At 38.2% G+C, this 26970-nt stretch overlaps 1 protein-coding gene across 1 annotated transcript in view; it reads left to right on the plus strand.

The window, feature by feature from the left end:
• The window catches only part of LOC150081562 (WD repeat-containing protein 3), a 279852-nt gene that overhangs the window by 137560 nt on the left and 115322 nt on the right, over window positions 1-26970 (plus strand). The window contains 3 exon segments of the mRNA XM_090380245.1: window positions 12714-12815; window positions 23069-23148; window positions 23453-23521. Coding sequence (XP_090236371.1) covers window positions 12714-12815; window positions 23069-23148; window positions 23453-23521 — 251 coding nt within the window.

The following is a 26970-nucleotide window of genomic DNA, read 5'->3' on the forward strand; positions in this document are numbered from 1 at the left end:
GTGTTTAAGTTTATTAAACAATTCTCATTTCCAGATTTAAAACTCTTAATATCACATTGACTATGTTGAAGTAGGATAATGTGCGTCATTCATTCAGTTATATCAGGATTCATGCTAGTTTACTACACAAATTGGAAAAAAAAATGTATTTAATATATTTTCCTTATCTAACTTTTAAGCCCACATAAGTATTAACAGCAGCTTTCTTACATTATTAAATATTCCATAATTCACAGAAAACAACTCATATTTTTAATATAATAGTATGAAAATAAGTGCATAGGAAGCTAACTTATAGCACATCAGTTGATGGGGGTGAATTACACAACCTCTTTGTCCATTACCTATAATAATTTGTATAACTATCTCTTAAATTTATTTAGACTATCCACTTCCACAACACCAAATGGAAGTTTGTTTAAAGAATCACTTATTCTCTGGAAATTTTCACAAATATATCCTACAACCATCATTTTCCAATTTAATCTATGCCTCCTTGTGGTGTTTGTTATCAGAGAAAGAGTAAGGATGCCATCAGCATTTTCTTTACTGAATTCATGTAATGCCATAAACACTTAAATCATCTCTTCACAGGTAACTAGTTTCAAGACACTGCAATTTTCAGAACTGAAGTCTTTCTTTGTCAATAAGAGCACCATAGCTGCCAGCTCTCCAGATTTATGATGGAGAATCTTGTATTTATTTTACTCAATTTAACCCCTCTCCACCTCACTATCATAATATAGTTGTTGTAAAGAGTTACTCCATCTCTTTGCTAAAACTAAGTATAATGAATATTTTTCTGTTTGTTATAAAATTTTCAAGTGATTGTATAGCAAAAATTCTCTCCAAAATCTTTAACAAAAGAGCATATTGATATGGAATGAAAATTTAAACTAGACTATTTGCAGCTGATTTAGGGACTAGTAAAATTTTTATATTGTATATGCACCAATTAAGTAGAGCATAATCATTTCCAGAGAATCAATTATTCTCTGGAACTTTTCACAGATATATCCTACAACCTCATTTTACAATTTAATCTGTCTTCTTGTGGTGTTTGTTATCTGAGAAAGTGGAAGGATGCCATCAGCATTTTTTTTACTCAATTCATGTAATGCCATAAATACTTAAATCATCTCTTCACAGGTAACAAGTTTCAAGACACTGCAGTTTTCAGAACTGCAGTCTTGAAACTTGTTACAGGAACCGCTATTATATATACTATTCTATTATTATTCTATTATTCTATCTACAAGGATTAACAACTAATGAAATTGACTTCATCCTCACTAACAGAAGATATATCGTGAATGATGTTACCGTCCTGAATAAGGTAAATGTTGGAAGTGATCACAGAATGGTAAGATGCACACTTGATATAGATGTAGGAAAGTAAAGGAAAAAACTGACTTGAGTAAAAAATATGAAGGTCTTTGAGATAACAGAAGAGGAGAAAGAGCAGTATGTACTGGAACTTAAGAACAAGTTTGAGCTTCTGCAGACTGCTCAGGACCAAGATATTGATGAGGAATATTACAACTTTCTGAAAGTGATAAAACCCAAGAAACCTATAGGGAAAAAGAAATCCAAGAAGAAAAAATTAGTCAAGAAACACTTGTTATGATGAATCGAAGGCAAAAAAATGAAGAGCAAGGTAAACACTGACAAGGAGAAAATTGAGTATACTGAGTTATGCAAAGCCATTAGAAAGACTCAGAGAGGACATAAGCAGATTCAACACAAGAAAAGTGGAACAACCATTAAGGGAAAAACCAAGGACTTAAATCAGCAGCCATGAGCAGTAATACAGAAAGACAAATGATACAAACTATAGCACACTCCTACTCTCAAAATTGAGAGTAGGAGTGTGCTATAGGCCTAATGACTCTGATGAGTATAATAAGGAACTGTACAGGGAAATAGAGTGGGCCAGTAAATCAGAGAGTCTTATAATGGGAGATTTTAATTTCCCAGATATTGACTGGAATTTGGGGGCTGGTTACTCACGCACTAGCAGGGCTTTTGTGGATTTATTGGATGATTGTTTTCTACATCAGCATGTTCGGGAGGCAACTAGAGGGAGTAATACACTTGATTTGATTATCAGCAGTGATTCTTCATGCATTAAGAATCTGCAGATAAATGAACCACTAGGTGGCAGTGATCACAGTGTGCTGAAGTGGGATTTACTCAAAGAGGTAACTACCATTAGGGGTAAAGGGAAGGGTTATTGCTTATAAAGGCGACAACGATGGACTGAGACAGTATTTAAATTCTATACAGTGGGACCAACTGATGATGTTACCAACAGCAAATTCAAAATGGGAAGCATTCAAAGAACTTATCTTGGAAGCTACTAGGCTTTACATACTAACTAAGAAATATTGTTCAAGGTTTAGGCCAAAATGGATGTCAGATGAACTAATGAGGCATATGGCAGAGAAGAAAAATGCATGGGATACTTACAAATTAACACATGACACAGAAGCCTATGATAGATACAAGTTGATATGCAACCAAGTTACAAAGGAGGTTAGGCAGGCGAAGGCAGATTACGAGAAATCCTTGGCAAGGGATGCAAAGAAAAACAGCAAAGAGTTCTTTACTTATGTAAACTCTAGAAGGAAGGGGATGAATCAGATTGGTCCACTTGATATGATGGGTCAACTGTTGATGATCCTGCTCAGGTAGCTAACAAACTAAATGAATATTTTACATCGACATTCACACATGAGGAGTTATTCAGCAAGGGGAATGCCAGAGGTGTATTCAACTCTAGCAGTAAGCTACAGAATCTTGAAATAACTGGGAGTAAAGTGGAGGAGAAACTGTTGAAGATAAACACAAGAAAGGCACCCGGGGTGGATGGGATCTATCCAGTTATATTAAAGGAGGCAGCAAAGGAAGTAAGCAAACCCCTAGCCATAATTATGAGAGCTTCCTTGGACTCAGGGGAGGTACCCATAGACTGGAGATGTGCAAATGTAACCCCAATTCACAAAGGAGGATCAAAGGCTGACACAAGTAATTATAGACCTGTTAGTTTAACTTCTGTTCCAGGTAAATTAATGGAGGCACTGGTTAAAGAAGCACTGCACGATCATCTAGACAAGAATTCAGTTATAGCTCAGACGCAGCATGGTTTTGTTAAGGACAGGTCTTGCCTGACCAATTTGATTGGATACTATGATGTAGTCACAAAAGAACTGGATGCAGGGAATAACTTTGATATTATATACTTGGATCTTAGAAAGGCTTTTGATACTGTTGCACATGGAAGACTGCTACACAAATTGGAGCAGTGTGACATTGGAGGCAAATTGCTGCTATGGATAAAGGGGTGGTTGAGGGGGAGAAGACAGAGAGTGGTAATCAATGGACACTGCTCATCACGGACTAATGTTATTAGTGGAGTCCCTCAGGGCTCAGTGTTGAGTCCATTATTGTTTTCTGTATTTATAAATGATATTGATGATGGTATATCAAGCTTAATGTCCAAGTTTGCAGACGATACAAAGGTTGGCAGGGTTGTCAAGGACACTACTGACACTGTGCTGCTGCAACAGGATCTGGAAAGGTTGAGCAGATGGGCTGAGAGGTGGCAAATGAAGTTTAACATTGACAAATGTAAAGTACTACACATGGGAAACAGCAACCCCAGAGCAACGTATCAACTCTGTGGTACTACACTGACAGTGGTAGAGAATGAAAGGGACTTGGGGGTGGTTGTGCAGGCAGATATGCAGTTCTCTGAGCAGTGCAGACGGGCTGCAAGAGTAGCTCATGGAGTATTGTCAATGATATACAGGAATTTTTCCAGCAGGGATAAGGAGGTGGTTATTCCATTGTATAAGGCAATGGTCAGGCCACACCTAGAGTACTGTATACAGGTCTGGAGGCCTCATTTCAAGAAGGATGTAGAGCTGCTGGAACGAGTACAGAGAAGGGCAACAAGATTAGTGAATGGAACAAAGGGGTGCTCTTACGAATAAAGGCTTAAGTTTTGCAAATTACAGTGTCTGGAGACTAGGCACCAGCAAGGTGATCTGATAGAGGTGTATAAAGCCTTGAATGGTTTAAGCATGCTCAATGCTGATGGGATTCTTCCTCTAGCTCAGAAAAATCACCTGAGAGGGCATAAATTCAAATTGAGGAAAGACAGATGTAGGATAGACGTGCGGAAATTTGCCTTTAGCCAGCGGGTGGTTGGTTGGTGGAACAGACTTCTATCCCTTGTGGTGGAGGTTGATAGCCTAAATAAGTTTAAGGCTCAGCTGGACAGATATTTTGAACGAACAGAAGGGTGAAGTGGAAGTGGGTTTTTTTTTTTTTTTTTTTTTTTGCCTGATGCTGCATAAGCTTGCTTTCTTGCATCAAATGCCTCTACTAATGCTAATACCGAAACTGAAGAATAGCAATGGTGTACTTATAAATATCAGAGAAGGCATAATTCAAATAGCAGAAGACTACTATAGAGAATTATACAAGGAGTGAGGGAATGATACCAGCAGTGGGAAAGATCGCAAATTATCCACACATACGACATACTTGATATTCTTCCTGATGAGGTGAAACATGCATTGAAGAAAATGAAGAATCTGTAAGCCCCGGGGGAAGATGAAGTTACTATAGAGTTGTTAAAATTGGGAGGAAGAGACATAACACAAAAACTGGCAAGGCTCTTCACAAAATGCATTATAAAAGGTGTGATGCCTAAGAAGTGGAATAATGCAATCTTAGTTTTGCTGCATAAGAAAGGAGATAAATCAGAAATTGGAAATTATAGACCAATTAGCTTGTTATCCCACATCTACAAGTTGTTCACAAGGGTCATTACTAACTGATTAGAAAGAATACTTGATGAGATTCAACCGAAAGAGCAAGCTGGCTTTAGAACAGGATTCTCAACTATGGATCATCTTCAAGTAATATCACAGCTAATGGAGAAAGCAAATGAATATAAAACACCATTATGCCTGGCATTTGTGGATTATGAAAAGGCATTTGACTTCATACATCATAAGGCAATGTTTTGGGCACTGCAAAGACAAGGCATAGATACCCAGTATATTATGATTTTGAAGAAAATATATGAGAAAGCTACCTCCTTTATTAGACTAGACAAAGACAGTAGCAAATTTAAAATCGAGAAAGGAGTTCGACAAGGAGACAATATCTTTGAAGCTGTTTACTGCTGCTCTTGAGGAAACTTTCAGAAAATTAGACTGGTCATAGAAAGGAGTCAATGTGAATGGAGAGTACCTAGACCGTATACGATTTGCGGAGGCGTCTCCATAGCCAGGTGGGCAGGAGCAGCAGTGCGTAGCACACGCTTCTTGTTGTTTAGGCCGTGGTTCGAGTCCATGACCACCAAATACAGAGGATGCGGAAAGGTCAGGGAATGACCACCGCATATCCCCGGGCAATATGGCCTTAGTTTGCTAATGCTCCTAAAAACCAAATAACAACAATGATTTGCAAATGACATTGTGGTCATAAGCCACGATCCCAAAGAATTAGAGTAAAATCTTAATCAGTTATGCACAGTTAGCAAGGATTTTGGACTAGAGATGAATATGGCTAAAATAAAAGTAATGATGAACAGGTATGCCACAGAAAGGAACATAATGATTGAAGGAGTAGTAATTGAAAAGGTGGAGTCATATACTTACCTGGGACAAGTTATTAGCTGTAATAATGATAAATGGCTGGAAGTCAAGAGAAGACTAAATTTTGGATGGATAGCATTCAAAAAATATAGTCACATACTGAAGAGCAATATCCCAGTTTGTCTGAAATGTAAAATAATGAACTAATGTATACTCCCCACCATGGCTTATGGAAGTGAAACTTGGGCACTCACCTAAAGAATGGAAGAGAAGCTGAGAACTACACAGCAAAAAATGGAACGAATTATATTGGGAATCAGTCTTTTAGACAAGAAGAGAAACACATGGATTAGGCAGCAAACTGAAGTAAAGGATATTGTTATCAAAACTAAAGAACTAAAATGTTCTTGGGCAGGACACATAGCTTGAAGATATGATGACAGATGGACTAAGAAAATAACAGAATGGTACCCAAGAGGAGCCAGAAGAAAACCTGGAAGAGAATGCCGGAGATGGATAGATGAAATTCTGAGTTTGTGGGTAGTAAATGGATGGCCATTGCGCAAAACAGAAGAAACTGAAAAGTTGCTGGAGAGGCCTTCATCCTGAAGTGGATTAAAAAAGGCTGATGATGATGATGATGATGATGATGATGATGATGATCTATCTACAATGACATCCTGAAGACCTGCTCCTTTCCAGTTGAGTGGAACAGCTGTACTGTCAGGCCTGTACCCAAGATCTGTAACCCATCACTAATTAAACATTACCCCCAATCTCTAAAGCCTGAACACTTCTGAAGTTATTGAAAAAAATGCTGCTACCAGTCCTCACCAAACAAATACTCACAAATAAGCCACCCCAGATTCACTAAGCTCACAGCAATTGACAACTACAAATCTCAAAACCACAAATGCCATACTAGCAGTGTTCAAGAGTTATTACAAACTTGTCATAACTTACATAGATATTGAGGCTGTGTTTGATGCTGTGAATGTCCCTTCCCTTTTGTGGCTTATACAATCATACTGTAACATCAAGGGATACATGCTGTGCTTTCTATCTGCTCTCCTTAGCAATAGGTTGTTGTCACTTCACACTGGAGGAAGAGGCTATTGGAGGACTGTTACTGCTGGAATACCACAGGGGGGTAACCTCACTGGATTGTTGTTCACAGCAATTATTGCCTCACTTGTGCGGGATAACCAAAAAATCATCTCCTATGGAGATGACCATAATATTCTTACCCCAATTGGGCCCAGTCCCAACCTCATCATGACCAATAACTACAATAATAGTCTTTTGGAAATCACATTCTTTCTCAGCACTTTGGCCTGACGATCAATCCGGGAAAGACCAAGATAATGATTTTCTCTCTGAAGACCAATCCTTTTGTGATTCCTCCCACTTTTGGTAACACCCAAATCCCTGTTGTTACTTCACATTCTGACAGGTGTAATGTTTGACCCTAAACTCAGTTTTAATATGCAGCTGGATAAACTCGCCTCATGGGCTTTGAGTCCTCATTGAATAACAAAACAAAATCTGTTTCACATTAAAGATCCCAAAATAATCAGGAAATACATCATAATGATTATCTACCCAGCATTACTGTATGCATTTGAAGTCTGGGCCTCAGCCACCCATGCAATGGGGGTTCACCATCTCCGAGCCTATTGATCCCCGGAGGTTGGTTGTCACAGTGAAAATGGTTGCGGGACTTATCTCCGAGCCAACCATATGGGATACATGCTGCTGGAAAATCTCTATCTCTGCCTTGCAGACTACTCCTAGACTGGCCACCCAAAATTCAAGACTTTTCCTGACAAATTGAGTCCTCCCTTTTCAGATGCTCTCCCAGGTCTACAAATTTGATGCTGATCTTAACAAATTCGCATGTGATAAAAGATATAGGAAGAAGGTGCTTTCCATGCAGTGACATCAGTTGGAATGAAGTTTTTTTTTTTTTTTTTAGTTTGTTTCACTTTCTGTGTCTTGGCATTAACCCCTGGCCTGCGTGCTGCGATGGGTTGGTTACAACATTAAGTTCTCTGTAACCATCTTTTTCTTTTCTAAGATTGCAATAAAGATTCTCTCTCTCTCTCTCTCTCTCTCGTGCTTCCTGCAAAATTGTGAAATTCCACGAAAATCTGTACTCTCTCCCAAATGGCACCAGCTGTTTTCTGCATATGTCTAAACACTTATGCAACCATTTACAATTAACAGAAAAATTTTTAAATGTATTTAAAAGGTTTTAATTGTATTTTACAATAATGAGTAACATTTTAGATCCATGTTTCAAAAATACTGTATCAAAATTTTATATAGCTAAGAACAAGGCATGCACCAGGGTATTCATCACAGGATTCAGTACTCCTCAGTAGTAGTAGGGGTCTCAGAGGCTGGAGGAGAAGGAGGGTTGGCTGATGTTGAGACTTCCAGTTCAGGGGTACAAGGAGTTTTAGGCGTCAGTGTATAAGTTTTCCTTCTCAGGAACATTGTGATGTGAAGCTACTTTTCTTTTGTTTTAACTCGTTGAACATGGCTGTGTATGGTGTTAAAATATCGCAGAGGCTTTCCTTGAACTTCATTGCACGAATCATGTTGTCCTTATATTCGTAGAAGAAGCCCGCTAGGCATTTGGCATCATGCATTGCCTGTGCTAAGTTTTCCAAATTGCACTTCTTCCCTTGTAGTGGTTCTTCCTTAACCTTGTGTGTGGCATCTCCGTAGCCAGGTGGGCAAGAACAGCAGTGCGTAGCACACGCTTCTTGATTAGACTGGGGTTTAAGCCTGTGACCACCAAATACGGAGGATGCGGAAAGGTCAGAGAAGGACCACCACATATCCCCGGAGCAATATGGCCTTAGTTGCTAATGCTCCTAAAAAAAAAAAAAAACCAAAACCAAACCTTAACCTTGTCGTCATCCTCAGAGTTGGAACAAGCAAGCTCCTCAAGTTCATCACCCGTTAGTGTTGTTGTTGCCTGTCCATCAATTAAATCGTTGATATCCTCCTCCTCCTCTTCTAAGTCATCGAAACCTATGCCCCCTATTCTACTGGCCAACTCCTTTATTTCTGCAATGGTTTTCTTGCTCTGTTCATCTGGAATGGTTTGTAGTTCATCAGGACTGAAGTCGTGCACAACCTATGGCTACAAGTTCTTCCAGCAGACATTTACAGACTTGTCCTTGGTGTCTACAAGCACATGTTTTATTAGGAAGAGACTGTCAGCTATGATGCTATGGTGAAGTTCTTCCAAAACTGAATAACGTTGTGGTTGTCATTGCTGTCCATGTTTCAATCTATACACCTTTTCGTGTAGTGGACCTTAAAGGCCTTGATTACTTTCTGGTCAAGTAGCTGGATAAGGGAGGTAGTGTTGGGGCGGGGGGTAGAAAGACCACCTCTATTTCTTCATTTGCATAGTCTTGTGCATCACTTGGGTGTCCTGGGGCATTGTCCAGCACAAGGAGAATTTTAAACGAAAGCCCCTTTTCCTCCAGGTATTCCTTGACTTTGGGGATGAAGCTATGGTGGAACCAGTTCAGGAAGTGTTTCTTTGTCGTCCAGGCTTTTGCATTCCACATCCAGTGCACAGGCAGTATATTCTTGTTACATCCTCTAAGAGCTCTTGGGTTCTGCATGTGGAATATTAGGTGGGAAGGAGCAGCAGTGCGTAGCACACGCTTCTTGATTAGACCGGGGTTCGAGCCCGTCACCACCAAATACGGAGGATGCGGAAAGGTTAAGGAATGACCACCGCATATCCTGGAGCAATATGGCCTTAGTTGCTAATGCTCCTAAAAACCAAACAACAACAACAACAACAACATGTGGAATATTAGGCCAGGCTTTGTCATATGGCCTGTTGCATTGCTGCAAACTAGCAGCGTAACCCGATTTCATGCAACATTGAATCTTCGGGCCTTCTTCTCTTCGATGCCTACATAGGTGTACTGAGGCATCTTCTTCTTCCAGAATAATGGTGTCTCATCAGCATTGAAAACCTGTTCGGATTTATATCCCTTCTCCTCGATGAGCTTTCCTGAGTTGTGCAGGGTAGGCCTTAGCAGCCTTGTGGTCAGCTGAAGCAGACTTGCCTGTAATCTTTACATTACAGAATGAATAACGCCTCTTGAATTTCTGGAACCAGCCTTTGCTGGCAATGAAAGTGATTTCGGCTGTGCTGCTGGTACAGGGAATTTGCTGCTTAAATATGTTGTAAAGAATGAGGGCCTTAGCGGAAATCATACCAATGTTCACAGGCAAGCTTTTCTTGTGCTGGTCTTCGATCCAAATGAACAGTGCATTCTCCATTTTCAACATCACTTTATCACATACATAAGCCTTGTATTTAGCAGTAAGAATTCCACCAGTTTGCACTGCCTCTGATCTCAGTTTCTTGTTTCCTTATGTATCATATGGTACTTTTGTTAATACCAAACATGCAGCCTATGGCTGCATATATGATCTCTTCTCAACATTTATCTAGAATCTGCACTTTCTTGTTCAAAGTCATCACTTTCTTGGCCCTTTTAGGCTTTTGTTCATCACTAGTTGCACTTTGTTTAGAACCCATGGGTATTCACATAAGCACAATAATAAAATATTATTGTGCTTACAGCACACAAAGGTCAAAAATCGTCCTACTCAGATGATGCTCACTGCAAGACTGAAGATGCAGTACCCCACCATCACTCAGGGTGAATTCAGCGAGCAGCAGCAGCCAAATTTTTAGTATGATAAATTTCGCGACCACCAATGCAAAAACACAAATCTGCAAATACAGATCCCATTAATATGGAAACCTGACTGTATCTGAGTGACACCATGTCTCTGAAATCCCGTCTTTATTTGATGTCTTAACCATAACTTCAAATTCATAAAATTTATTTATTATACTCCTAGCATTGGTGTATGTGCAAGTATGCATGCACCTGTTCTTACTCTTATTACCCTAACACAGCCCTTGTATTTACTTGTTTCATAATGACTCCCAACATACTGGGAATCTTCACACATGGATAGACTGCTTGCTTAGAATAGCATAATATAATATTATTACCAGTCAAGGCAGAAATGGTAGCTTGAAATGTGCAGAGTTTCAAAGCAATATGATACTAATAATTTTACTATTTAGCCTTAAAAATTTTGTTGTAATGTCACATTACTTAGTATCGTTAATAATTCAAATAGTATTTTTAAAGACTAGTCGATAAAGTGAAAACAAACCTAATAGGCAATCACTTTGCATGGTGTAGGATGGTCTCTTTCAAAAATTGTGTGTATTGCTTTAATCCATGTTTAGTAGTAGAAATAAAATAATGATAAATTGATAAATTTCCTATGCTTCTCGATTATTACGAATGGGGAAAAGGGCTCCCCTAGAATATTTAGTACCTTTTAATCATCTCTGGGTGCATTATTTCATATGAAATCAAGTATAAAGGTTCGGAGCGATACCCTATAACTCACTTTGCCAAGGAAATTCTACACCCAATCACCAGCAAGAAAAGTCTTACTCCCCATAATCTGAAAACATAAAGGAATAATTTTATAACACTTTGCAGACAGAGTAGAAACTGATGATTGCAATGTGCTTACAAATCATTAAAAGCTTGCAGTTCAGAATAGGTTTGCTTTGCAAAAGTGTGCCTGCAGCATGCCACTACTCATTTTCATAGTATGTCTTCTGCACTGTAGATGATACAGGAGATTTGGTTTGAAATGTTACCTCATCCTCCATATTCATCACGCTTAGCTATCTCTTCGCCAGTTAAAGAAACATTTGGAGGATGTTATATCTCATCAGTTGAAGTTATGAGAACAGTTCATGACTGCCCCTTTGAGGCAGCCTAAAGAATTCTTTTAAAGAATACTTCATTAGTTAAGCATGTCGAATATAATAGAGTGCATTGAGAATTGAAATACAGTGGATTTCAGTTATTTGGGCCCCTGGTTAATCAGGGCAGCCGTTTATTTGGGGCAAATCTGAAAAAACAGAACCCAATCGAGAAAATAGCCAGGGTTTACTGCGCTGAACTGGGACAACATGCCGTTTAATCAGGGCAGGAGACGGCAGCACTGGAGATTACCCTACAATTGTCTCCAACCATACCACATGGTTTGGTCGGATTTCTGGGGGTCACAACTATAAAACAAAAAAAAAAACCAGTTAACAGACAAATATTTATTGGACTTTTCTGTTATTTTAATCTATCATAAACAGATAGTAAACTTGATCTTATTGAATTTGCAATAATATTGACAGCTGGAATTCTGTGGGTTATTATGGTGAAATATATTTACACTTCCATGGAATCTTCAATCATATAAAAATATTTAATTTTCAGAATATTCTCTTCATTCCTATTTTTAAAGCTTCATAACTTGTTACTCCATTCTCACTTGCGTGTATAGTGTTACTTGCAATGTATGTGTGCACACGCGCGCACACCGTCTTCTTTGTTATTGATTGCTTATCTTTTTTACTGTTTTAAATTTTAACCCCCACCCACAAATGTCAGTGAACAGAAATGTCAACTAGTTAGTATGTACATATTACAGTACGTATTAATTCTTCCGATTTTCACATATCATTTATTTTTTTAATTGGTAAGGTAAGGTAATAAAGGGTAAATTTGTGCTTAATATATCTTTACTTTTATAGCCTGTGGATAATATTCCTCCTATTTTCGCTAATTAGAATCGCTGTTTAATAGAATTAAAATTCAATTCACAAACGTGATCACAATGACCGGTGCTTACTAAACACCATGTAGTGAATGGTGCTTTACTATGGTGAGTCTATCGTAACGTGATTTGATTGTACAGTGAACCAATTGTAAAGCGGGGGTCTCCATTGTATTTTTAACTTGTTTTACATGAAACTTCGGATAATTAAGGCAGCCGCTTAATTGGGCCAAAATGCGCTAGTCCCGATATGTTCCAAATAACCGGAATCAACTGTATATGTTTTGCTTATTGTCTGATATAAAAATAGTTTTTTTTGAATTTTGCAGTTTATATTTATGTATATGTGCAAGTTGAACTTTTATTCATATTTTATCTATATTTTATAATTTATTAAAAAAAAAGGAAGGGAAGTTGGAGATTTTCAGTCTTGCAATGGGAAAACTCCTGGAAACAGTTGATGCTCACTCATCATCAGTTTGGTCTCTTTGTATGTCTCCTGATAAAGTAAGTACCATGGATATTTTAAATGAATAAAACATTAGTATGTGTGCTTCATAAATTTAAGTATTATAATTATTTTTTAATGTATATCTTTAAAAAGGCTATAAATCAATAGTGGATTGGCATTGTTTCTGGAAAGTGTTTGAAAAGACATGATGTTCTTTTCTCAGCACACATAGCAGGCACTATGATGAAATGTTAATGTGGTGGAAAAAAAATGTGGATTACAGTGGATCTTTCCTTGGACACATTCCTTGGACAAAAAAAAAAAAAAAAAAAAAAAGTAAAAAAAGTTCATATGAACATGGAAACAGAACAATATCCCAAATCAGTATCCACAGTACTGCCATAAATACTGTCACATGTGTTACTGCATATAAAAAGACACAAGAACTCAAAACTCTGTGGGTTTATTCTTGAACACCCAAGAATAAACCCAGTGCTGCCCATTGAAGAGAGTCTGATTGAGGGATCTTACACGCGGCTCCAGAATATCATTCAGGTACACCCTTGCTGCAGTACCTCTGATCTTTTTTGCCTCCATTCCATCAGAGCTGGAGTTAGGAACTGTCCTGTTCTCCTGCGGTAGGCACTCATCCCAAGATCACTTTTGATTATGCGTGACATCAATCTTGGTGATATTCCCATTTCTCTGCACATAATTTTCTGTTTTCGTAGGGGATTCCTACGAATTCTGTTCTCCGCTGCCTTGTGATAGCTGCAGGGGTCGTCACAGTTCTTGGGCGGTCAGACCGAGGCCTGTCATCAATTCTCTGTTGTTCATTATACCTATCAATTGCCCTGTAGACAAATCTTCGGCTTATTCCCAATTGGTTTCAGAAGTTTGAAAATTGTAGTTGCATCATGTCCTGCTTTATGAAGACCTATGACAGTAGTTATGTTTTCTTTATCTCCCCGTTCCATTTTCACTGACTTCCTTAATTCACTTTGCCAAGGAAATTCTACACCCAACCATGCATGATGCAGAAGCCACAGCTCTTTGATATCATTTTCTATTTTTATGGCAGTCTTACTTTTGTGACAGTATTTATGGCAGTACATAAAACAGTTACATTCCTCTTAACTAATGCAATTCTCTGACTATTCTCATCTATACACTGATGGCTCCAAGGTGGATACACACGTTGGTGCTGCAGTGGTTCTGCCAAACAGCATAATTTCTCAGTCTCTTCCAATAGAGTGCAGTATTTATAGTGCTGAACTGTTTGCAATAAGTCTCATGCTGGATCACATTGCCAAAACCTCCCTCGTAAAAAGTATCATTTTTACAGATTTTGGCATATTATGGCACAATATCACTTTTGTGCCATAATATGCCAACTCATTAAGTGCAATATATGCTTTACAGCTAGAAGATCATCCATCTCATCCGTATTTAATAAAATTTCTTTCTTGCTTATTGCATTTTAGACAAAAAACCAATGTGTCAGATTCACTTGGATTCCTGGACATTCTGGAATACTGGGCAATGAACATTTGGATCAAGCTGCAAAACATCCAACAAATGAAAATTCTCACCTGCATAAAATTCCACACAATGATTTTAAAAACGTCATTCGAAAAGTCTCTAAAAATATGTGGACACAGACCTGGAAATCTCAAAAAACAACAAATTATACCAAATTAAACATCAGCCTAAATCCTGGAAATCAAATTTTCAGCCGAACAGACACAAAGAGGTTAAGCTTGCCCAGCTTTGCATCAGCCACACACATTTAACACACTCTTACCTCCTAATGAAACATGGTCCTCCACAATGCCCTCTGTGTCAGACCATACTAACAGTGAAGCACGTCATCATAGAATATCCACTTTATTAAATTGCTCGCCAGTCAGCTTTCAAATCGCATGCAAATGAACCATTAAGCCTTGAACTCATTTTGGGAGAAAAATAAGATATAAATGACCTCTTTACATACCTCAGTCTTATAAACCTTGCTGGCCGTATATAATATGCCAACATCAGTAACAACATTAAATGTAAATTACAAAACTTGAACAGACTCAATATAGCCAAAGCAGCTTTTGTGCAATAAAACCACAAACAACAACAAAGCAAGCTTATATAGCATCAGCCAACAAAAAAAAAAAAAAAAAAAACACAATACTTCCCATCTCCCTATTCATTCCCTCCAATAGTTTGCCTAGTTCTTCCTTGAATATATTTAAGCCATCAACTTCCACAACAACAACAGATAGAAGTTTGTTCCAGCAATCATCTGCTGGCTAAAGGCAAACTTCCACACATCGATTCTGCAACCAGCCTTTCTTAGTTTGCATTTGTGTCCCCATGCGTGCGTGTTTTTTTTTTTTTTTTTTTTTATGTGAACCCCAAACACTAGAGGTATTAGAACCTATAATACTTAGTACCGTGCTTGGGTTGGAGGTTGAGAAGATGAAAGAAGATATTTGTTGACATTGAACTTGAACTTCTGCAGATTGTAATTTTCAGGAAATACGTATGAAGGAAGGTTGTTCCAGAAAACTGAATGAAAGGCAGTTGAATGAATAAATGAGGAAGATGAAAAGTTGGTTCTGTGGGTTTGAAGGTTGGACAGTAAATGGATGTTGGCTTGTGGTGGCACGTGTTCGGACTGTTTTGAAAGAGAGAGCGGGAATTATAGAAGCCAATTCAGAAGAACAGTGCCCATGGAAGTATCTGTAGAAGAGGCATACAGCAGAAACAGTACGTCTATGAGAAAGCAAGTGGAGAGACTCTGTTAGAGATGAATCATTAATTAACCTAACTGCCCTCTTCTGAATGGAATCAAGAAGCCTGAGAGAGGTTTTGGGGGCACCACCCCAGATGTGGGAACAATATTCCATGGCAGGGCGGATTTGCGATTTATACAGAGTGAACAGCTGTTTGGAAGAAAAGTAACGCTGAGAGCGAAAGAGAAAACCAAGTTTTTTTAGATGCAGAGGAAGCAATATTTCTAATGTGCTTGTGCCAAGAGAGATTAGAAGTCAGGGTAATCCCCAAAAGAGATATCATTTTGCCTAGAAATCAGAGTGTCACTAAAGATAAGCATAGGAGCAGAAGAATCCTTTTTGTGAGATATAAGACAAGACTGAGTTTTAGAAGGGTTGAAATCAACTAAGTTGTCTTTGCCCCACTGGAGAATTACCTGAAGATCGGCATTTAAGGAATTGGTAGCAGATTTTCGAGAAGTTGAAGCTGATTGAGCAGGACAAGGTTTCTCAAAATGGAAAGTGGAATGCAATGTGCTATCATCGGCAAAACTATAGATAGGATTTCCAGTCAATGGAAGAAGGTCATTAGCCACTGTAGCCTAGGGTCAGGCGCGCGGGTGCATAAGTACACTTGCGTTGAGTGACCGGGGTTCAAGCCTGTGACTGCTGAATGCGGTGCTGTTTCTTGTATTCTGTGTATCTTGTAAACTCCACTGACCGTTTGGTCGTCCCGGAGTATAAACAGAAAATTTATTTTTTTTTATACAAGAAGAAAAGAGTGGGGAAAGAACTGAACCTTGGGGGACACCGTCATTAGTGGAGAAGTTAGAAGACAGAGAGCCATCTACCATCACCCTCAGTGAGCGATCAGAGAGAAAAGTAGATAACCAATTACTAAAAAACAGTTGGCAAACCATAAGATGGAAGCTTGTTTAGAAGACCTTTATGCCAAACATGATCAAAAGCCTTTGAGATGTCAAGAGTAACTACTTGTGTTTCACCGAACTTTTCCATTGAATTAATCCATAAATGGGTAACATAAGCCAGAATATCTCCAGTGGATCGACACTGACGGAATTCATACTGGCGAACGTTGATCAGACGGAAGGTTTCTAGGTAGTTTAAGAGTTGGCGGTTAATTGATTTCTCCATTACTTTAGAAAGAGTAGAAGTAATTGCAATGGGACGATAATTGGATGGGAGGGATTTGTCACTCTTTTTAGGAACTGGCTGGATATGAGCAAATTTCCAAGCAGAAGGAAAAACACCTTTGGAATAAGAAAGTGAAAAAAGGCGGCAAAGATTAGGAGTAAGTTCAGGAGCACAGGTTTTGAGAACAAGGGGAGAAATACCATCAGGACCTGGAGCTTTCATAGCATCAAGATTCATCAAAATCCTTCTGATATCCTTTTGACGGAAGACCACAGGAGGCACTGAATGGAGCGTGTTGGGAATGGTGGGAGGTGTTTTACCAAGATCATTAATACATGAGTTGGAAGAAAAATGGGATGCTAGCAGGTCAGCGTTATCCTTGGCTGAAGTGACAACAGATCCATCTAGTTTGGACAGAGGTGGGAGCAGAGATGGGCAAAAGTTGCAGCCAATAGCTTTGGCAAGAGACCAGAATGCTCCGCTACCATTAGGGCAAGAAGCAAGTTTTCTACTCTTAGCCTGTTCAAACTCTAGTTTGGACTGATTAATAACTGCTTTACAATTGTTGCAAGCTTTGGTGTAGGCAGAAAATGAAACTGAAGAATTAGAAACAAGCCAATTATGATATGCAACATTCTTTTCTTGAACAGCCTTAGCACATTAATTGGAATACCAAGGTTTAGATAAAGGACGAGATTTTAAAGTGGAGTGTGGGATAAAGGATTCCATTCCTGCAAGAATAATTTCACTGACACGATCTGAGAAAATGTTGACATCAGAAATTTTGAAACAGTAATCTGACCAAGGAAAAGAAGAAAAGAAGTCTCGCAGGTCATCCCATTTTGCATTCTTGTAATGCCAAACAACACGAGTTTGGGAATAGCCATGAGATAAAGGTTCCATTGGAAAAGAGACAATCATCAAGTTGTGATCTGAAGTGCCTAAAGGACCTCTCACTTTGACCGTGTACTTAGAAGGGTTGTTTGTGAGAAAACGATCAAGCGTATTGGCTGTATGATTAGGATTGTCCAGTATTCTTGTAGGTAAATGAACAATCTGTGCTAGGTCAATAGTAATTGCAAAAGCCTCAGCATCTCGACCTGCTGGGTCGGTGTGACTAGAAAACGGAAGCCAGCTGGAGTTGTGAACATTAAAATTACCAAGGAAAATTACCTCACTGTTAGGAAAGTTGGACTGGAGAAAGTCGAGTTGCGAAGAGAGGAAGTCAAAGTGCTCCAAGTGATTAGTGGGGATGGGGGAATGGTAGAGACAACAGATGAATTTGACACAATGAGGTAGAGAGATTTTAAGCCAGTGAAGATCAAACAGAGGAGGTTCCAAATCGCCAAGTCTCTGACGGAATATCAGAACGGGCATATGCACAAGTATCACCTTTGAGGCGAAAAGAATCATACACCGAATAATTTGGGCATCTGAGATGGGCAGTAGTTGAATCAACCGATAACTGAAATTCTGTCAGAAAAAGTACATGGGGTTTGGCAGACTGCAAGTGGAAATGGACGTCGTTGAGATTAGAATTGAGACCACATATATTTGTGAAATGAATTAGGAAGTGCTTGGGAGGTTTAGACCTTTTCGCAGATAAGCTTGCTCTATTAGTTTGACAATTCATGGTGTATTCAATAGTAAGAAAAAGTGGGTGGGACATGCTGTATGAAGTAATGAAATTTTTGGATATGGCATACACGTGGTAAGAATATGCCCAGATCCTTGACATAACGTGGCCTCGACAATGCTCCCCGCATACACACTACTCGGACTTCCTCCAGTCACTATCTGGCAGAGTAAAGGTAGCAAGATTATACACTAGCTGATCCGGAAGCCTCCTAGAGAATTACCAATAGGTTCGGTCCGGTGTACTAACTAGCAGCCGGCCTGCGAACACCGTTTTAGAGCTGTACCCTCGAAATGTAAGGAATATTGGATCTCGCCACGATGTTCATTATAATCTCAAAAGTCATCAATCAGAACTGAATATCAGACATTCAATTCCTCTACATTCAATACACCTCTCCATCCTCCGGGAAGGGTTGACCGGAACTTAGCTCTAGAGACTATATGTGGGTTCCCACTTCAAGCCTCCAATAAGCAAAGTGGTGGTATTTCACCGGTTGATGAGAGTCATCTACTGCCTGGTAACATAGAGGGGCGGCGTTCCTCTATGTGGTGTGGGTGCCACATCGCGACCCCTGCTTACGTTGGTTCACACCTGGGTGGTCACCCACCATGTACTTGTGCATGGAGGTTATACCCAGGATTACTAACAGTCCCACCATCGTGAAGGTGCAAGCAGAGGATTTGGCTGTCACAGACCGTCCGGACTTTGCTGAAATTTGGTCCACTTGACTTGAGTGTCACCCGAATATCAGTTCCATCAGCGTTTTAGACTCCCAGGTAGCAAGTACAGCTTGTCTGGCATAGCTGAGAGAATGTCTGTGACAACCTCAAGGACCAAAGCACATGTGTGCGCATGTGCCTGTGTTCTGATCAATAGGAAGGTTCTCATTAGAACTCTATATCTGACTGCACTATTACCCCCAGGTCTTTTTTCATTTTCCTCTACCCTGAGTGTAATACTACACAGTTGGAATGTTACTCTGGGGTTACTGCTACCCATACGCAGTACTTTGCATTTATTAATGTTAAACTTCAATTGTCAATTGAAGTTTAACATTAATAAGCTTCATTTCATCTATTAATAAGCTTCATTTCATCTGCCTACTTTTCTAGATTCTGTTGCAGCAGCATTGCATCATTACTGTTGTTAACAACCCTGCCAACCTTTGTATCATCTGCAGACTTGGAATTGAGCCTGATATATCTTCATCAATATCATTGATAAATATAGAAAACAATAATGAGCCCAACACCGAATCCTGGGGAGGGGGGGCTCCACTAATAACAATAGTCCAATAAGAGTAGTCCATTGATTACCACTCTGTCTTCTCGCACTGAACTATCCCTTTATTCATAGCAGCAACTTACCCTTAATGCCATACTGCTCCAATTTGTATAGCAGTCTTTTAGGTGCAACAATATCACCTTCCTGAAATTCAAGTATACAAAGGGTACTAGGAAAGTTTTGCAATACAGCTTTGTTTATTTAATTTTTTCAAAGTAATTTCCTCTACATTCAATACACCTCTCCATCCTCCGAAACCAATCTTTAAACCAGTTCTGCCAAGTTTCACTAGGGAGTAAAGCACACTCGTTGTCCCAAGCCCGTAGAAAGTCCTCATCACTGGAAAACCGCCTCCCTTTTAGCTTCATTTTCACATGCGGGAACGTGGCGCCTCCGTAGCCAGGTGGGAAGGAGCAGCAGTGTGTAGCACACGCTTCTTGATTAAACTGGGGTTCGAGCCCATCACCACCTAATACGGAGGATGCGGAAAGGTCAGGGAATGACCACCGCATAACCTGGAGCAATATGGCCTTAGTTGCTAATGCTCCTTAAAAAAAAAAAAAAAAAAAAACAAACATGCGGGAACAGCTCTGGGCTGTAGGGAGGGTGCTCGAGAAGTTTCAGTCCTGTCGTGGTCAAATATTCGGTGCAGGCTTTGGCGCGGTGAGCTGCAGCATTATCGTGATGGAGGTACCAGGTGTCCATTCTTGACTTTGGCCGCAGGTTCTTCATCCACTTAGCTGTGACTGTCTTCTGCCTGTCCAAAACGACACGTTCCACAATTCCACTCGATTTGAAAAATACAGCTATCATTTTCTTCTTTACAGATCGGGATTTTCTGACAATTACGGGTGTGTCGTCATCATCAAAGACCCAAACTTTGTTTTGAGCCTTGGTCGGCAGATCGTAATAGTACAGCCAAGTCTCGTCACCTGTCACGATGTTGTTCACATACCGAGATTGTCCTTTATCAAACTTTTTTAACATCTCCCGGCACCAAGTCACACGTCGTGTCATCTGCTCTTCAGTCAGTTGATGCGGCACCCAGAGAGAACAAAGTTTCTTCACGTGCAAATGATCTTGCAGAATCGAACGAATTGCTGGTGCATTTAGGCCCAAAGTATCCTCTATCTGTTGGTAGGTCACTCGCCTGTTTTCGTCAAGCATTTTCCTCACAGCAGTAACGTTTTCCTCCGTAACTGACGGTCGTGGCCTTCCCGGCCTCTCAGAATCCTCCAGAGTGAAATTTCCCCTTTGGAATTCTCTATACCACCTGAATATCGTTGTACGATGTGGACAATCATCATCTAGTGCAAGAGTCATTTCTTCTAAGCACTGGTCTATGGTTAAACCACGCACGAAATTATACCGCAGAACTGTCCTTATCTCATTTCGTGACCACGATGCCATCGCAAGCACTTTACACTCTCACTACTAATGAATAACTGAGCCCATCGACTTGGCGCGGCAGCTACTATGCACGTATGAACATGTCTCAACATGCAGCAACAAGTAGCTTCCTGTGATTCATTGTTGCGTCATATTGCAAAACTTTCCTAGTACCCTTTGTATGATTTCCCCTTAACAAACCCCATGCTGTGTCTGAACGATAACTGCAGACTTGTCTAGATTAGGGATAGCGTATATAGAATTCAAAGGTTAGGACAAAATAGGAAAAAAATGGGACATTTTAAAAATTATATTTATTACTAAAAAATTACAATACATATTTATCGTTACTGGCAATCATTTTTAGTAAGTTTGGATTACAAAGTTGGTATTTATAAGATGTTTTGCAAACAATTTTAAAATTATAATTAACCAACAAAATACTATTCACAGTATTTGTTTCCATTTTATTTTTAATGTTGTTCTGTTGATTGATAATTGTGTGAAAATACACGCTCTACATTCCCTAACTACATCTTAAAGTTTTTCTCTAACTACATCTTTAAATTTTTGGTCCGACGTGTCATTCTGAATTTCCGACCTTGTACAGTACTTTCAAAACTATTACCCCTGTGTTCTGAGTTATTTTTGAAAAAAATTACATTTTCTGAAAACTTGACCCAAATGTAACCTAAATCAACATTCTTTCTGGTACAATCTAATAGCTTTTGTAACCTTCTGAAATAAAATTCAGAAGATTTTGACTGAAACCAGTTGTTTACTGGATCACACCATTTTCAGTGTTGAATTTCTGCTCTTTCAAGTCATTTTTGAAACTTGGCAAAAGAAAATAGTCCAATGGAGACAAATTCAAAGAGTAAGCTCATGCAATAATAGCTCGAACCCACAGTCACACAGCGTTGCTTGTGTCACAAAATTCTGTGTGCACTGGTGCATTGTCTTGATGCAAGATGACTCTTTTAGTCAATTTCCTGCACCTCTTGAGCTCAGTTCCACATGAAAACATCTCAGTAGGTTTGAATAATACTCATTGATAGTGGCACCTCATTCCAGGAAATCAACCATGATCACTCCTTCTGCAGCCTAAAAGACACATGCCATGACTTTCCTAACAGACTCATGCACTTGCCTTAGGAGGAGCAGAAGAAAGATGTGCCCACTGTTTTTGATTGTTCTTTTATTTCACAGTTGAAGTGGCACAATCATGTTTTATCTATAGTGACATACCACCTCTAAAACTGTGCTTCATTTGCTTTAAAATGCCACAATATCACGACAACACCTCACATTTTCTTGCTTCTGATCTGCATTCAGTGCTGTAGGGATCCACCTCAAAGAAACCTTTCTTATTCCTAAAACATTCACCACAATATCGTGAGCTCACTGGTGGGAAATGCTAAATGTTGTCGAAGTGTGTTTCAGTGTTTCTGCAGTCTTCATGATCAGATCATGAATGGCATCCACATTTGCAGGTGCTGACATCTGACTAACATGCAATACCTGAATCAGAGAACTCCTAGGGCTCTGATTCTAATGTTGTAGTTGATTGAATTCACTGTTCAGAATTTCATTAAGTTTCAGATCCAATACGACTAAACGTTTATGGCTGTTTAACATAGGTATAATGTCACTCTCCTTTCCCAGACACCATCCAATCAACTTCTTATGATCAAAACCATATAATTGAAATTGGATGTGGTTTTGCATGTAGATACTATTATCATAGCATTAGCATTAGTAGAGGCATACGATGCAAGAAAGTAAACTTATTCATCATCAGCCAAAAAACCCGCTCCCATTTCACCCCTTCCGTTCGTTCCAAATACCTGTCCAGCTCAGCCTTAAATTTATAACTAGATCCTTGAGAAAGACAGAGGTTATGTCTAGCAAAATGTTGCAGTTTATATTATACTAGTTTAACTTCATATTATAGATAATGTTTTATTTTATATTTTGATAATAGTACTGCAGTAAAAGTATTGTCATTCATGAGACAGATTGACTTAATCAGTCATTCAACTCCCATATAGCCAGTGAATTTTATTATTTATTGTAGCGACATCTGGTCACTGGAAGTGAAGACTGTGATGTAAAATTCTGGATCTTTGATCTAATGAAAGATTCAGAAGATGAAAGGTACGATAAATTTAAAATTATTTATAATAATGAAACAAATCTGAAATTTAATTTTTAAGAATTTTAAATGTTCATTTTATTTGTAGTAAGTTAAAGAGTAGACAGTAATTAATAATTAATATTGGAAATATTCTAATATCATTAACATACTGTTGTTTTTTGGTATATTTATAAGATAGATTTAATGAACAGCAGTACCAGAAAGTATTTTCTCATATTAATATCTTAATGTGAAGATAAAATTTTAATGTAATATGATTTGAACTGAGCTAACATCATTTTTAAACTTTTTTTTTTATTTCAGTCTTCGGCTCAGTGTTGTACATAGTCGTACCTTTAAAATGTCAGAAGGTGTATTAGGAGTAAAATATAGGTATGTATTTTGGTACTTCTCAGTTGAAATTGGGTTTTGTTTTAAAACTAACCAATGTACATAAATTCATTTCCTAACTATTCTAAGGCTCTCCCCTGCCCCTAGGCACCTCCATAGCCAGGTGGGAAGGAGCAGCAGTGCGTAGCACACACTTCTTGATTAGACTGGGGTTTGAGCCCGTCACCACCAAATATGGAGGATGCGGAAAGGTCAGGGAATGACCACCGCATATTCCCAGAGCAATATGGCCTTAGTTGCTAAAGCTCCTAAAAAAACCAAATAACAAACCCCTGCCCCTAATCAGATATGCCTTTAGAATATACTGCTATGAGTTGGGGGTGGCACAGCAATGAAACTTTTTAAGTAAGATGATGGAAAGGAAGTAATTTAAATAACAAAAATAATAAAAAAAAATTAAACTAGAGGGAAATATGAGAATGGATAAGAATATAATCTGTAACTATGTGGTAAGGTGTTGTCAAATGGGTGGGGGAAGAATGGCCCAGGGTTGAAAATTAACATGGGGAAAAAAAAACTCATAAAGATTGGGGCACAATGTTAATTATGCATAGGTTGAATATGCAGAAAAACTGAGTGGTATGCTGTACATGTGAAAGATAAATTAGTAATAGGGAGAGAGTGACAGAAAGCGCTTTATTGGATTAAATAAAAATACTGCTCAAAGAGAAATTCAATTGTAATATCATCTATCACATTTCTTGGTTAATAATGAAAACAAAATGAGCTTATTCTTGCTCTCACATTAGTCATACACCATTCAATTAATAGTTGTTGTTGTAGCATTCCTAAAATAATTAGGAATGCTACAACAACAATATCTAGACATTATAGAATTTATTAGTATTTGAGCTTCATTATTTTATTGGTGAAACATAATGATCATACTAGAAAAATATACATGTTTATTCATTGATTAGAATAGTAATTCTTACTAAAACTCTTAATTCTTCAACTCTTTTTTTCTTCAAATCCAGGACATTAACTCAGTGCATATCAGCTTTCTTTTAAAAACATATACCAACTAACGTCATATGTGACCACATTTTTTTTTTTTTTTAATATGCAAGACAAATAGAACATCAAAATTTTCTCATTGATGCATTGTATAGGCCCTTACTATTCATTTACAATGGCCGCTGCTTATTATGATCACTTCAGCTCAGCTTAATTGCAGTTGGTCAGCATCATTTATTGATGCAAAGTAGAAATGTGTACCTAAAAAGGTGATAAAAAGGAAATAGACAGAAATAAACATTAAAATTAAGCAATATGTATAGGCCCTTACTATTCATTTACAATGGCCGCTGCTTATTATGATCACTTCAGCTCAGCTTAATTGATAACAATGATGATGAAACACAAATGCAGTTGGTCAGCATCATTTATTGATGCAAAGTAGAAATGTGTACCTAAAAAGGTGGAAATAGACAGAAATAAACATTAAAATTAAGCAATATAAAGGACTTTAATTTTGCTGTCTACTATTTATTATTTATTTGAGAGGGTCATTAATAAAAATGGACCCATCATAATATTTCTGGAAATCCATACAAATCATTAAAATCAAATCAAATCAAATAACGAAAATATTAAAATCAAGAATTAAAAAAGGTTAATGCTTTAGTGTAAAACAGCTAAATCAATGGGAGTAAAGATGTAGTATTTTCTTTCACAGATAATGACAACCAAATGAAATGTAACAAACAACTTCAGCAACTAGACATGCAACGTGTTCGAGTCAAGAACAAATCAAGATGTAATGTAATCATTTCCACTGCACATGCTTAAACTATGGTAAGGCAAAAAAGCAATAACAAAAACCAAAGTGCTGATACAATAAACATTGTTTTCTATATATTAGTTTGTGTTTGATAAGAACTTCATAAACATGATAATATTATCTGTGGTCACAATAAGCAGCGTATACGGTATTAATCAATTTTTAATAACAGCATCTACAGATTGTTTTATATTATTTAAAACCAAGCAAATCAGTTTAATAGAGAAACTGGTATATACAAAACAAACCTGATTTAACTTTAAAAGAAGAACACTATTTTTATTCTTATACACCTGACAGAATAGATTATGATCACTGGTTATCTCATAGCCAGTGATCATAATCTACTTTGATCTGTTTTGTCTAATAATGTTAGTAACCATTCAATTTGTCTATTTTGTCTAATAATGTAAGTAATATTATTACTTACAGTATTATACACAGTGTCACATTTTTCACACAGTATGTATGCAACTGGCAATTTTCTTCGCAAACATAGTAAGAACTATCAAACATAAGAGGTGCTACCGAAATGTTCCCAAAATTTGAATGTTGCACAAGAACTATGTCTAGTACGGTCTTGTGCTAGCTAACACTGCATGCATCCTTTGTGAATCAGTATGCCAAGTGGCATCCAGCTGGATAGAGTCATTGAATATTTATGTGCAGTTCTTTGGCGGTGTGTTTTGTGACTGTTGTGATGGCTGATGTGAGAGAGCAACATACTTGCATCAAGTTTTGTTTCATTCTTAATGAGACAGCAGCAGAAACCCATAAGAAGTTGAAACCAGCTTTTGGTGACAATGCTTTAGGTCAGACGCAGATCTACTACTGGTTTAACCATTTTAAAAATGGTCAAATGTTGATTGATGACGACAATCACTCTGGGAATCCATCATCGAGCACCATTCTGGAAAATGTTGCAAAAGTTCGGGCAGCAATCTGTGAAGACTGCAGGCGGACCATCCACAACATTTGTGGCATTGTGGGGCTATCGTATGGCACGTGTCAGCAGATTTTGTCAGACAGGTTGAACATGAGAAGGAACAACATGATAATTTTCCCCCACCCCCTTATTTCCCAGACTTAACCCCCTGCGATTTCTTCCTCTTCCCAAGAATGAAAATCAAGTTGAAGGGTTGAAGATTTGACAGTGTAGAGGATATCCAAACCGAATCGCAGGTGGTGCTGAACACTATGACGAAGAAGGATTTTCAGGATGCATTCAAAGCATGGGAGAAGCTCTGGGATCGATGTTTACACTCTCAAGGGAACTACTTCGAAGGTGATTGTGGCGAATAAGACCCAGGGTGAGTCTAATTTATTTTATAAATACATTTCGGGAACTTTTGGGTAGCACCTCGTATACCACATTTACTTATAGTTTAAGCTTTTTTAATAATCAAATTAAAAATTCCTCCACAAATGTGATATGATACTAATAATATTGTTTATTAAGTATTTAAAAGATAAAGGAAAGCAATACAGAAAAATGAAATTTTACCAAAATGTGATATTTTCAAAGGTCAGTGTAAAACTTGTTACTGATGTTCACAAAGAAGGTAGTCTGTATCGAGAGTAATTGAAGATGTAGCAATGCAGAGTGAACTCTCAAGATTGCTGTCAGTAATATGGGACCTTTGTAGAA

This window comes from Mastigoproctus giganteus, chromosome 8 (assembly GCF_048544385.1).
Source record: "Mastigoproctus giganteus isolate SK-2022 chromosome 8, ASM4854438v1, whole genome shotgun sequence".
NCBI lineage: Eukaryota > Metazoa > Arthropoda > Arachnida > Uropygi > Thelyphonidae > Mastigoproctus > Mastigoproctus giganteus.